Genomic DNA, 14,066 nt, shown 5'->3' with positions numbered 1-14,066 from the left:
ATGAGAGTCCCATGTGCACTTACCAGGTATTCCTGCTCACATTTGGAGGAGGAAGACATAGCACTTGGGCCAGGAGAAATGCCTGCCAATAATGTTTTCTCACAGATAAAAATGGGAAACCTTATGTGTACACTTTGTATAAAAGAACATTTTGTGTTGTTTATTGAGCACAGTGAGTTAAACTGCCTTTTTAAAATACAAATCTGCAAGCATAATTGCTTTGAAAAACTTATAGTATTCCTTCTTTTTATAGTTCAGCTGTGTATTGGAATTGTGGAAGATCTGACAAGGAGCTAAGATGCTGTGTCTGCAGCAGCCCTTTACCCTGGTGAATCTGGGAGACCTGGGCTTTCAGCAGAGGGTGTGCTGCACAGCAGCAGCCACTGGAGGCAGTCAGGCTATTACAGGATATGAGGAGCACCTGGGGCAGGGAGAGTTTGTTGGTTGTAGTTGGAGTGAGTGTAGGAGGGAGAGGGGACTTGGCTAAACAGACCAACTTTTTGGTTAACTGACCTGTTAACTCACGGCTCTGCTTACTGAACTGATTCTCTGGTTAATGACACTTGGACTGATTAACTGGAAACTTGACCAGGGAACTGGTGGATGCATGACAAACTGATGGACTGACTTGTAGATTAACTAATGGACTACCCAACTGATTAATGAACTGACTGCCTGGACTGAGATTGCTAGGTGGTGGACAGCTGAAGGTGTGTGACTGTACCTGGAAGGACTGCTGCCTCAGGAACTGAGAGGAGGGACCCTGCAGGCCCACAGGCAAGCTACCTTTTTCACTGGTGTTGGGGTACAGTGGTAGTGTTTGCTGGAGCTGGCTGTGGTTAAATGGAAGAACTAATTAGCCATAAAGTGGTCTTGTTCTCTAGGCCAAGTTTACAGCAGAAATTTGGCAAGAAAAGCTGCCATGGAGTCTAATCCAGATTTAGATTAGCAGAAACTCTGCTTCCCTTTAAAAGTTCAGTGCTTAGCTGCCATTCCAGTACTATGTAATATATGAAGGGACACATCTTATATTATCAAACCAAGGGAATAGAAAACACTATGCCAAAATAGTGCTCTTAAACCAAAACAGCTTTGTTGTAAATGCCTAGTGTAGCTTTGCTAACCACTGTTTCCGACTTTGGTTTCTAATGCATGCAAGCTGTTTGGTCTCCTGGCTGCAATCCTTGAACCACTATTCCTGAACCGTGCCATTAAAGCCAGTGTGACTATTCTGCAGTAAATCAGATTCAGCGTGCTGCTATGACTGGCAATAAAGCAATTTGGTCCTTTAACTATGCACTGCAGTTTGCATCAAACTGTAAGATGCAACATGAAATTGCCTGTTTGGACTCATCTCAAACCTTTAAGTAAAACTATTTTGAATCCTCAGAAATTTTCTGGCAGTCAATGAGGCCAATTTATAATTAGATGTGACTGGATTCTCCCAGTTCCACTGTGTTATGCCTTTAATTCCGCTCCAGTGGTCTTCCGGCAAGAAGAGAAAATTCTGGAATGTGTTGACTGATTTTATGCATGCAGGGGGAAAAGATCCTGTGTTGTCGTCCCCCCCTCCATATTATTCCTTCATTTTAGTAATGCTGCCTTTCTGCAGAAACACATCAGGCTCCAGCACAGAGTCTGAGTGTGTGCATGTGAATTAAAAGACCCCACATGTTTATTCCTTTGAACAACATATGCAAATAAATAACTTGGAGGAACAGCAGTTCTTTTAAATTAAAAAATTATTTTTTTAAAACATTGTTTTATTCTGTTCAGTTGCACTTCTGCAGAAAGGTTCTGGTTCTGTTCTGTATATAAAATACTCAAAAGAATAGCCATGCTTTTCTCTGGGAAAATTGGATCTTTAATAAAAAATTGTTTTAGTTAATATATTTTTAAAAAACATTTTCTTCTGCTGAATTGCACTAGTGATCACCAAACACATAAAGCATATTCTAAAAAGATTGCATTTCCTGGGGAGGGGAAATATACTTATTCCTTTGAATTAGTTAATTGCTTATATTGTCTTTTGCAGAGTTTATTGGAACAGAAGAAAAATAAAGACTCCAGTTCCCCAGGAAGAAAAACATGGTAAGTCTTTTGAGATGAACTTTTTTTAATGTTGCAATTCTGAAAGCACAAAACTTCTGGAAACTAGAAACCAGAAGAACCACAGATTCTAAGATGTCACTGACTTCAATAAAAAGTTCCAGTAATCTGGAACCAAACGTCATCCCCAAACTTCAAGACAAAATTCTGCAAGGAAGAATTCTGTAATCACCTCTATTATGAATTACAGCAAACCTTGAATGACTTTTGCCCTACCTACTAAATCCCAAGAAGGCTTGCAAGAGTATAATTGCAAAGTTAGAAGTAATGCTACTTGTTTCCACACCTTGTTTCTCTTACAAGTCAACATCATAGCAAACAAACGTGTTGGTTTCTGTCACGGTTGGGCAGTACAAACAGAATTGTTTGTTGCTTTGCAAAAATTCAGTATTCTAGTAGTACTGTACTTCTGTTTCAAGTGTTATGGAAGCATGCCAGGAGCAGGAACCATACTGCAATTACACTTCCTGTCCCCAGGTCTGAGGTTCAAAGCTGCTCTCAAACACAATAGCTGAAATGCTAACAAAATAAAACAGTAATCTTTGGAATTAAAAGCTAGTTCTTAAGAGGCAAAATTCAACAATATGGCTTAGAACTGTCCAGGAGGGGCTTCTTTCTCCACAAAGGAAAACTCAATCACCAAACTATTTCTGAGATTGATCTGCAGCAATTTGTTCACTGGGCTCACCCTGTCAACCTTTCCTCAAACAGGTGTGCACCACTTTGCAACCTTCCAGCTTATGCTGGGATCACCTAACCGACAATCACATGTGGTCACGTGGTTGTCAGGGATGCACACCCCAACCCTCCGAAAGCGAGGGGACCCTACAGAGGGGGATCTGAGCTTCCCTGAGGCAGTGCACATCCATGCACTGCCTCTGCAAGGCTCAGACTGAGGGAAATCACATCTGTCGTGCAATTTCCGGTTTACTCTGTGAAACCAGAAGTTATGCAAGAGACAATTTCCCATGGACACGCACTGCCTCTGGGAAGCTCAGATGACCCTCCAGAAGGGAGGGGAGTGGAACATCCCTTTCCCTGCGAAGCGACCGGATTGTGTCAAGCCCCGCTTGATGATGGGGATCGCAGTCCTGATCCCTATCGTTAAGCGGCACATGACTGTACTAAAGAAAACAGAAATAGTTATCTAGTCAGTTTGACTTTATCATGTCAGTACTGAACATCCCTAAAGGTAATTATCCTAATTAAACAGACACAATTATATCTTTTACATTCATGGCCAATAGCAGACAGTGTGACTACTGGATAAAATATTAACTGACTCCAGATTCAAGCATCAGAAATTGCTCTGCACATTCTGTCAGGGAATGAAATATTAAAAGTAATGGAATGAAATATTAACATCTATGGAAAAAATACTTGACAGTGTTCCTTTAAGTTCATTTCTGTTAACACAGGTTGATTGAACCAGTGCTTCCAAGAACCAATGATACGGTGACCTTGGAAGCATTAATGAGGTACTTCTAACATAAGGATGGAGAATTTGATTGTTCTTCCAGGGGCAGCAGTCTCCAAACTGGAAACTGCTGTGTCCTGAAAAAACCCTCCTTAACATTCTTCCACGGTACTGCGTTTCTTTTATGTTGATCTGGGCACAGCAATGCAGAACAGTAAGCGCCACTCATGGGGGGGGGGAGGCTTTTTCCAAACCCCGGATCTGGCCTGTGGGCCAGGGTTTGGAGAGTCCTGCTCCAGGGAATCAGTTTCAAATGTGTGTTATTTCTTGCCTTTGTGAATTTGGATATCTTGAGATCTCGAGTTGAAAGGTAATACAAGTTGTTAAAGCTTCTAGTTTTGTTTTGCTTCAGTTATTGCTTTCATTTTATTTGCATATTTACTGTGGATAAAACACAGGAAATCTGACTGCCTTTTCTCAGAATAGTTCAGTTCCTATATGTTTGTTACCCATGCTCTCAAAAAATATTAGGATAGCTGTGTTTACAATACAACAATCTGTTTTTTTTATTAAAAAATTAGAAGATAAAGCCATTAATTAATCATGGTCATAATTACGTATGTGGTAGATCCTAAACTTGTTAGGATGGATGGAAATATCTGCATATTTCGTTCCCTTCTATTGAGAATCCCATTCTTGCTCCACGGTTCAGATTTTACAATTCTTAGTAAGTTCACAAACTTGAAAGGATACAAGAGGTGGGGGGGGGAACCAATGCTCTGGTGGTCTGATCCATATTCCAGAAACGGGCAGAAAGGTGTAGAGCCAGTTCATACCTTACTAATAGTATAGAAGCTGCCATGCTTACAGTATATGCCACTCTCTCTATCATTGGAAGCAGGGATTGGCAACCTTTTCAACAAAGAGGCCAGGTGTTGAGTAATGATGTCACCAAACTGCCGGGTTGCTGAGCTCCTAGAAGCGGCACTGCAGAGCTCAGCTTGGAAGGCAAAGCCTTCTGCCAAATTTGCCTTGTGCCAGACAGGGGACAGCAGAGCCACCTGCTCCGGTTTTGAGAACCAGATGACCTTGGGTGGTGGGCCATAATTGGCCCCCAGGTTGTAGGTTGCTGGCACCTGAGGAATTGTATCACACTGATGAGGCTGACAATGTGGTTCTTTCCATGTCAGTATTGCCCAACCCATGTGATCCGCTTCCTTCAAATGTTGCAGAGGATGGCAAGGGAATAATCTCAATGCTCTAGCTCTTAGGTCATTACTGGTAACATATGGATCAGGCCGAACAGCCTGGCAGGACTAAAAATCCTAGATACAAAATGAAACACCTGTAATTCCCAGAATTTCCTCTTAAGAGAAAAGAAATGAAAATTTCAAGTATAAGTGCAGTCACAGTACAGAAGTAATTGATGAACTCTTCTTGCCTAGCATTGCAAATGCATCAACAACTGCAAGTGGCACTCATGAATGCTTGGTAAAAAGCCCACTTTTGGCTTGCATAACCTCCATAGCAATAAAAAAATAATTTCTACTTGGATAGAAGAAGCATATTTTGATATCCTTTAAAAAAATTAATTTACCCATTAACAGGAATGCACCACTGTGTATGCACAATTTAAAAATAATGAAAAACACATCTGAATAATTTTAATGTATTTTTATTCTAGAACACCTCCCTTCACAGCAGTGTACAACCACTCCTGTGCAATTTAAAGTAATATTTTTAATGATAGCCTTTTTCTCCTGCAAAGGGACATGATTGGGGTCAGAACCATCGTCGAGACAAAGTTCTATAGCCTCCAACCTGCTCCCTGCTGTGGCTCTCTCCATTTCTCTTCCCCCACCACTACTAATTCAAAAAGAAAACAACCTTGGGCAAAATCATGTGATCCCTTAGTTTAGCTCTTACGCAATGGAACTCATCTCAGAATGCAGAGATGAGGATGCATATTGAATATTGTGAGCTGGGGAAATTTGCACATCGATGCTGTTATTTTCTGATTTTTGCTCTAAACCTTTCCCCCATCAGTCTATGCTATGAAGTTTTGAGGCTGGAGCGCATGCTGCATACTATGAGGGAGAGAAACCAGATGGCCCAAGAGGCAAGTAAAACTATTTTTTACTTATGTCTCTGTAGGCCACCTGCCTGTCAAGGGGTTTCCTCAGAACTACACCAGCTATTTAGTTGGCATAAATCTGAAGCGCCTCAGGGGCATGTTGATATGCCAAAATGGGGATAGGATCTTGGTGTTTCTGGTGCCTCCAACCTCTACTCCTGTCCACCTGTGTTCACCCTGCCTGTCCTGCCACAACCATATGTGCCCTGGTGTGGAATCCAGGATCCGCTGGCAGGTGTGCAGAGCTGCCAGCTGATTGTGCCAGCTGTTTCAGAGCTTATAGTAGTGGCAATTTTATGTTTTACAACAGTAGGTCATAAAACGTTTTAGTATTAATTTACTACCTCTTTCTTGATGCCCAAGTGATTCTGCCCCCTCCCGGACTAAAGAAATGTTCCTTACTCCATTAACTCCCAGTTCAAGTCACAACTGTAGCAGCACCTGAAATGCAATCTTTTGGAAGGGAACATAAAAAAGGCAAAATTCTGCACAAAGTGATGGGGAAAAAGCAGAAAATTATTTGGTCATTCACCTGCTGCAATTCCAAGTAAAGCTACTGCCTCTATCAGGGCAGCAAGAAACAGCTCTTGAAGGTCAAGGGCTGGTTTTGGCAAACACAATGGATTTGTGGTCTGTTGACAAAAATCTGGATGAAAATATGTGCTCACCCCTAAATTTAAACAAGCTTATTCAGCATGCACATTCCAAGAAGCCACTTCTTTGTAACGTGAAAGCCACACCTGCACGTTTCAGGACCAATAAATCAGTGTGCAAATATATTTGTGTCAGCTGTTCCTCTGCTGAGTAACAACTGGTATTTGTCACTATTAAACAAAGCATTAAATAATGTGCCTGGTGCTTCACTGCTGGAGAGCATACTGGGATGCCAACATTAGTAGATCCAGCTGGCCAGTTTATGGTGAGGTACCAGGTGATTAGCAAACAGGCTATATGGGCTTTTTTCACCTGATACAAAGTCACAATTCTTGTGCTGCCCTGCTGTGCCCAACACAGCTTTGAAACATTTCCATTGTTGGAAGACAAACAGAACAGATAATTGTGACCAAAAGAGCCAATGGCATGTATAAGCGTCCCCATGTATCCATGGGGGATAGATTCCAGATGACACTGAAGATACTGGAAACCAAGGATAGCAGTGAACCCTATAAGAAGCAGCTCACATTGTTTTCAGCCCTCAAACCTGCTTCCTGCTTCCAGTTAACATTTGCAGACTGCACAGAAACAGCCAGACACTGAAGACAGCAACAGGAGGGCTGCAATCGGAGACCAGGTAAGTCATCTGGGTGATTTGGGGGGGGGGGGAGGATTTGTGAACCATGAAATGGGGGATATGGAATCCAAGGATACAAAAGAAGACCTGTGCACAAGCATAAGAACAGCCCCACTGGATCAGGCCATAGGCACATCTAGTCCAGCTTCCTGTATCTCACAGCGGCCTCACCAAATGCCCCAGGGAGCACACCAGATAACAAGAGACCTCATTCTGGTGCCCTCCCTTGCATCTGGCATTCTGACATAGCCCATTTCTAAAATCTGGAGGTTGCACATACACATCATGACTTGTAACCCGTAACAGATTTTTCCTCCAGAAACTTGTCCAATCCCCTTTTAAAGGCATCCAGGCCTGATGCCATTACCACATCCTGTGGCAAGGAGTTCCACAGATCAACCACACACTGAGTAAAGAAATATTTTCTTTTGTCTGTCCTAACCCTCCCAACACTCAATTTTAGTGGATGTCCCCTGGTTCTGGTGTTATGTGAGAGTGTAAAGAGCATCTCTCTATTCACTCTGTCCATCCCCTGCATAATTGTGTATGTCTCAATCATGTCCCCCCTCAGGCGTCTCTTTTCTAGGCTGAAGAGGCCCAAACGCTGTAGCCTTTCCTCATAAGGAAGGTGCCCCAGCCCTGTAATCATCTTAGTCGCTCTCTTTTGCACCTTTTCCATTTCCACTATGTCTTTTTTGAGATGCGGCGACCAGAACTGGACACAATACTCCAGGTGTGGCCTTACCATAGATTTGTACAACGGCATTATAATACTAGCCGTTTTGTTCTCAATACCTTTCCTAATGATCCCAAGCATAGAATTGGCCTTCTCCACTGCCGCCACACATTGGGTTGACACTTTCATCGACTTGTCAACTACCACCCCAAGATCTCTCTCCTGATCTGTCACAGACAGCTCAGAACCCATCAGCCTATATCTGAAGTTTTGATTTTTTGCCCCAATGTGCATGACTTGACACTAACTGACACTGAAGTGCATCTGCCATTTTGCAGCCCATTCTGCCAGTTTGGTGAGATCCTTCTGGAGCTCCTCACAATCACTTCTGGTCTTCACCACTCGGAAAAGTTTGGTGTCATCTGCAAGCTTAGCCACCTCACTGCTCACCCGTCTCCAGGTCATTTATGAAGAGGTTGAAAAGCACCAGTCCCAGGACAAATCCTTGGGGCACACCACTTTTCACTTCTCTCCACTGTGAAAATTGCCCATTGACACCCACTCTCTGTTTCCTGGTCTTCAGCTAGTTCTCAATCCATGAGAGGACCTGTCCTCTAATTCCCTGACTGTGGAGTTTTTTTTAGTAGCCTTTGGTGAGGGACCTTGTCGAACGCCTTCTGAAAGTCCAGATATATAATGTCCATGGGTTCTCCCGCATCCACATGTCTGTTGACCTTTTCAAAGAATTCTAAAAGGTTTGTGAGGCAAGACTTTCCCTTACAGAAGCCATGCTGATTCTCTCTCCGCAAGGCCTGTTTGTCTATGTGTTTTGAGAGTCTATCTTTGATGAGGCATTCCACCATCTTACCCGGTTTAGATGTTAGGCTGACCGGCCTATAGTTTCCCGGATCCCCCCTCTTTCCCCTTTTAAAGATAGGCGTGACATTTGCTATCCTCCAATTTTCTGGCACCATGGCCGTTTTGAGGGACAAGTTGCATATTTTAGTCAAGAGATCAGCAACTTCATTCTTCAATTCCTTAATAACTCTTGGGTGGATGCCATCAGGGCCTGGTGACTTATTGATCTTTAATTTATCAATTAGGTCTGAAACATCTTCTTGTTCAACCTCTATCTGACTTAATTCCTTGGTCAGGAGGGGCCGTTTGGGCAGCAGTATTTGCCCGAGGTCTTCCGCCATGAAGACAGATGCAAAGAACTCATTTAATTTTTCTGCCATCTCTAAGTCTCCTTTTATCTCCACTTTCCCTCCCTCACCATCCAGAGGGCCAACCGCTTCTCTGGTGGGTTCCTTGCTTCTAACATATTTGAAGAAGCTTTTATTATTCCCCTTAATGTTGCTGGCCATGCGTTCCTTATAGTCTCGCTTGACCTCCCGTATCACCTTCTTGCATTTCTTTTTCCACAGTTTATGTTCCTTTTTATTCTCTTCATTAGGGCAAGACTTCCATTTACGGAAGGAAGCTTCCTTGCCCTTCACAGCCTCTCTAACTTGGCTCGTTAGCCATGCGGGCACCCTCCTGGATTTAGTGGAGCCCTTCTTTCTTTGTGGTATACACCTCTGCTGGGCCTCTATTACTGTTGTTTTAAGCAGCCTCCATGTACTCTGGAGAGATTGGACTCTTTTTACTTCCCTTTCAACCTCCTCCTAACCAGCCTCCTCATTTGAGGGAAGTCCGCCCGTCAGAAGTCAAGGGTTTTTGTGAGAGATTTGCCCGGTATTCCAGCAAATACCGCAGGATTCCATGTCTGTTTTCACAAGAATTCCCAGTGCAGCATCAGTAATGTCAAATCAAGAACTTTCTAACTCCCAGCCCCCAAAATGGTTTAAGCTAGTTGCGGATGGTAATCTATTCAAAGTTATTTTTATTCATTTAAAAATTTATATCCTGCCTTTGGGCCCCTAAAAGAGCCTCCAAAGCAGCTCACAACAACAAATAAAAAAAATAAAACGTAAGTGAAAAAGTATAATGAAATACAGCAATGAAAAGAAACTAGCAAATTAAAGACATGGGGCAGCAGGGGGGAAAAGGAACAAATGGACTCAGCAGGGATACTCAGTGCAACTAAACTGTCTGACAAAACAGAAACGTTTGTACCAGGTGCTACAAAACTAATAGGGGGCCAAATGGGCCTGCAGGGGCAAGGAGTTCTACAAGCTGGGGGCTGCAACAGCAGTCCTGGGTCACCACCACTGAATCTCCAACTGTGAGGAAATGCAGAGTCTGAACTGAACTTCAACTTGTTTGCCTACTTCTAACCCACCGCTGAGCTCATACTGAGGGCATCCACTGCTTTGTTAGAATGTATAGAAAATGAAAGATAGAGATGGGACTCGACCCACATTGATAACACCTCAGACCCAGCTTCAGCAGGTTCACATAGATGCTAAAAAGCATGAGGAAAAGCAAGATAGGACCTTATAGGCCAAAGAATCAAACCATAGTCTCCCAGCATCGCCAACTAGAATCTACCCTCAAGATAGGAACAGAGCCACTGCAACACAGTGCCCCACCCCATCAGATCCTAGCAGGGCAGCTCATAAGTATGCTGTAACTGATGGTACCAAAAGCCACTGCAAGAACCAACAGAACAAACAGGGACCTCCCCGTCCAATATTTATCAGATAATCTAATCGATTTTGGTCTCAAACCAAGGCTGAAAGCCAGACTGATAAGGAACTGGTCACACTGGGGGCTGCAATCAAGATGCCCAGAACATGGATGAGTGGTTCATGGGATTTTTTTTTATTTGAGCACTGGATCTCTGTAGCTCTGTTCTCTGTCTCATCACCATCAGATACTTGGCAGCTGAGTACATGAGACAAGACCTTTACTGTTGTGGCTTCCATACTATGAAATGCCTTCCTGGTGGAGATCTACCTGGCTCCATTGTTGCATGTTTTTTTGCAAGGCAGTAAAGACAGATTTATTTCAGCTGACATTTTGTTTCTGAGCTGAACATGACTTTTTCCTGATTTCTTAAGGCAGGTTTTATTTTAATGTGCTGTTCCTTTGGCTGTTTTAATATGTTTTATGGATTCAATTTTATATCATTTTATTGCTGTTCTGTGAGGTGCTTTGACTGCTGCTGACAGAAAAGCAAGATAAAAAAATCCAAAACAAACATTGCACAAACATGGTTTTTAAACTGCAAAAATATTACCATGACCTACAAAAATATATTAATGAACGTCCATTATTTACTAGTAGTACTATAACTGCTTCCTATGACATAAGTTACAGTGATTGTTCATTCACACACCTCAAACTTTTCAACACATACTTCATCACACTATACTAGGCACATTTATATGGGAAAGTTAAATGAGAAAAATCGAGGGGGGACACCTTCTCTATCTCTAAGCAATTACCTTTTGCAAATATGAATCCATATTCAGTCTCTCCACTCTGGAACCCCTTCCCCAACCCGTTACTTACTTGAGGGGAAAAAGTATCTAATGGACTCTATTATTTTGAAAAGTGAATTTCAAAATCCACTAGAGTGAACAAAAAAAGAGTATTTGACTAAAAAGAACAGTATAATGTACAGTGCTTTAATAAAATGGTTTTGTGTGGATGTCAATTCAGTATTATACAGCATTTATAAACATCAAACAAGGATCAGTGGAAAAAATGTCTTTTGCTCTAGTATAATATAAACCTTCTGGAGTACTTAAGCAAATATGCACACAATATTTAGAACTCTTTTTATATTCAATCTAGGACTGCATTATGGGAGAATTCCAAATCTCACTTGTATCTGGATACATCTGCAGAAAGGATCAAACATCTAGGGAATGCAAAAGAGGAAATGGCTCTGATTCAAAATTATGTGTGCATTATGGTGGCATGCAAGGGGATTCCTTGGAGGAAAATGCCCATAAAAGGCATGTGCTTGGAATCAAATGGGCGAGTGGTTGAGAAGAGTTCCAGTATTGAAATGACTAGAGGAGTTCTATGCATACTCTGGAGCTCCAGTACTTGGGACTGATTGCCTGTTTGGGGCAAATGTCTGTTAGGACTGATCTGGGGCTTTGCTTAGTTAGGCATTTCTGGAATGCCCCAGATCAGTCCACCAATACAATAGTCTAGATTACTTCCTTGATGTCCATGGACAGCAGGCTTTTCTAGATTTTGCCCAGGCACATCCAGATTCAACCATGCTTCTGGGTATGCACTTAATATAAGCACTGTTGTTGGAGCAGGCAAAATTTGGTACTTCTCCTGGTCAGGAACATCTGCTCAAAACTATTAATAACAAATACCAAGCCTCTATTCAGCACATGAAAGCTCAGAGGTACTCACCCTGCATACTGGGCATTGCCAGTGACTACTGCTGTCTCTAAGCCTGAACTCATCAGATAAACACTTGGAATGATATACACGAAAACACAGGTCACATATCAACACCTCTCCAGGCAAATGGCATTCAAAACAATACCAGTCATGAGTTTCTGTCTCCCAGTCCTACAAAAAATACAAAATAATTTGATAGAACATTCTGTCAATATCTGCAACAGCCAACAACAATGCACATTTCTTGAAGTCTAGCAATAATTAAGCATTATAAATTTTTAAAGAGTACTGTACCTCCTTGGCAGATTATTCACTTTAAAAAAACACACACTCCAATCCTTTAGACTTCAAGAGTTTTGATAATGGAACATATGACAGCTTTAACCCTTGATAAATCCTGTGCTTTAATTCTTGTTATAAAAGTGTCTGGTTAGCAACACAAACACTCTCTCTATTTTTTTATATATATAATCCATATCCCCAGCTATACAACAAAAGCATCCCAGACTTAAAAGGAATAGTTCTCATTTCAAGCAATATAAGCTTAACAATGAGCTAAGAAAAAATCCCAGTGACCTTTCTCTCCTGAATGTAGCTGATGGGAGACTCTCACTGTACTAGACCGTGGGACCACTTCAATACCTAAGCACCTACTATTCTATTAAAACTGAGTCTTGATTAACAACCTCTTGTCAAAAGTACGGATAGGAGCCCTTATTCAGTTGTTTGAAATTCTGAGGAATGAAGGACACTCCTCTGAAACAATGTTCAGGAAGGGTTTTGGGGACTGTGCTCTTGGTGACAAAGAAAGAGCAAGAACCACCACTGCTACCATCACAAACCTGTCCTCCTCAGCAGTTGTGAGTCATGCTTTGAAAGTACTGATTTATTGTTTGCTGCAGCTATAGGTGATCTACCCTGATTTAGGCAAACTGTTGTAGGACCGAGTGAGAAATGAGTGCTTTCAAAAGGCAGCCTCAGCTGGCTGCATTTGAGAGAATAGGCTGCACAGGAGACAACAGCCCCAGCAGCTCCTTCTGTTTTCGATTCTTCTTCAAGGCAAGAAAACTGTACAGGAGTACCTTGACTTTTGACTTGATTTTCATCGCTTTGTTCTTTCGGTCCTTTTCAGTTATAACCACATTTTGTGCATATGCTTTCCTCTTTCATCTGATTTCATCCACAACATTTGTGGACATTCTTGTTTACGTAGGTTTTGCACACATTTGCATGTGTTATATAGTTAGTCATATGTATTTTTTGTCGGCCAAAATAAATTTGCAAGCTAAATGAGGCTACGCTTTGACATTCATCCATTTTTATTTTCATCCATGCTCTGGTCCCTAACCAGACGGAAGTGCAAGGTATTGCTGTAAGCCTTTTCCTACCCTACAGTGGGCAATGGTGAAAGGGAACCTACTCCCTTCCTCAGAATCCCAAGCAGCTGAAGAGGACTCTGTTCCCCTTTGGAAAGATTGAACCAATCTGAAAAGGCTGAAAACTCACTATTACTTCTATATTCTATATATGATTGCCAATTTTAAATCATCAGGTGAAGGTTAACACTATAAGAGCTGATCTGCCCACTTCCATTTCTGGATCTCCTCTCTGGGTCTTTGTAGTTTGTTTTTGCTGTGATTAGGTAAATTTAATAAAATGTTACAAATTAAGATCTTATTTCTTTCCTGAAATTTGCTAAAAAATGTTACAGGCATTCAGGATGAGCTAGAAAGATCTGCCGGAGCCAATAAGGGCTACAGTCCTTCAAATGTCTGCAACTGTGGAAATGAAGCCTATACATATGGTTTCTTAATACAATTTGGGGAAGCAAGATCTACCTCTCTCCACCTCCCATTTCCTAACCTTACTCAGAATGGGCACAATCCAAGCAAAATAAAGCATCCTTTCAATCTCATTGATTTCAATAGGAGATAATAAATCAACCAATGGGTAAAATGTGCTCACACAGTCTTCAAATGTTTTTGTGTGCATTCTGGTTTCTCTGAAATTGAAAGGGACAAGAGTGTGCACAATTTGAGGCCAAATTTAACTCCTAGTAACATACACTAAAAAAAATGGGCTTCCACACAACTAACTCTGAGGTGGATTATGGCCAAAGTCT

At 41.8% G+C, this 14,066-nt stretch overlaps 1 protein-coding gene across 9 annotated transcripts in view; it reads right to left on the bottom strand.

Moving 5' to 3' along the window:
* Positions 1 to 14,066, bottom strand: part of ZMYND11 (zinc finger MYND-type containing 11) — a 112,215-nt gene that overhangs the window by 20,165 nt on the left and 77,984 nt on the right. For 7 of the 9 annotated variants that reach the window (XM_066627872.1, XM_066627873.1, XM_066627869.1 and 4 more), the window contains one exon: positions 11,954 to 12,115. The exons of the other annotated variants lie outside the window; for them this stretch is intronic. In XM_066627872.1, the coding sequence (XP_066483969.1) occupies positions 11,954 to 12,115 (162 nt within the window). The remainder of the gene's footprint in view (positions 1 to 11,953; positions 12,116 to 14,066) is intronic. 9 annotated transcript variants of the gene reach the window in all.

This window comes from Tiliqua scincoides, chromosome 5 (genome assembly GCF_035046505.1).
Source record: "Tiliqua scincoides isolate rTilSci1 chromosome 5, rTilSci1.hap2, whole genome shotgun sequence".
Lineage (NCBI taxonomy): Eukaryota > Metazoa > Chordata > Lepidosauria > Squamata > Scincidae > Tiliqua > Tiliqua scincoides.
This window is presented reverse-complemented; position numbering and strand designations above follow the sequence as displayed.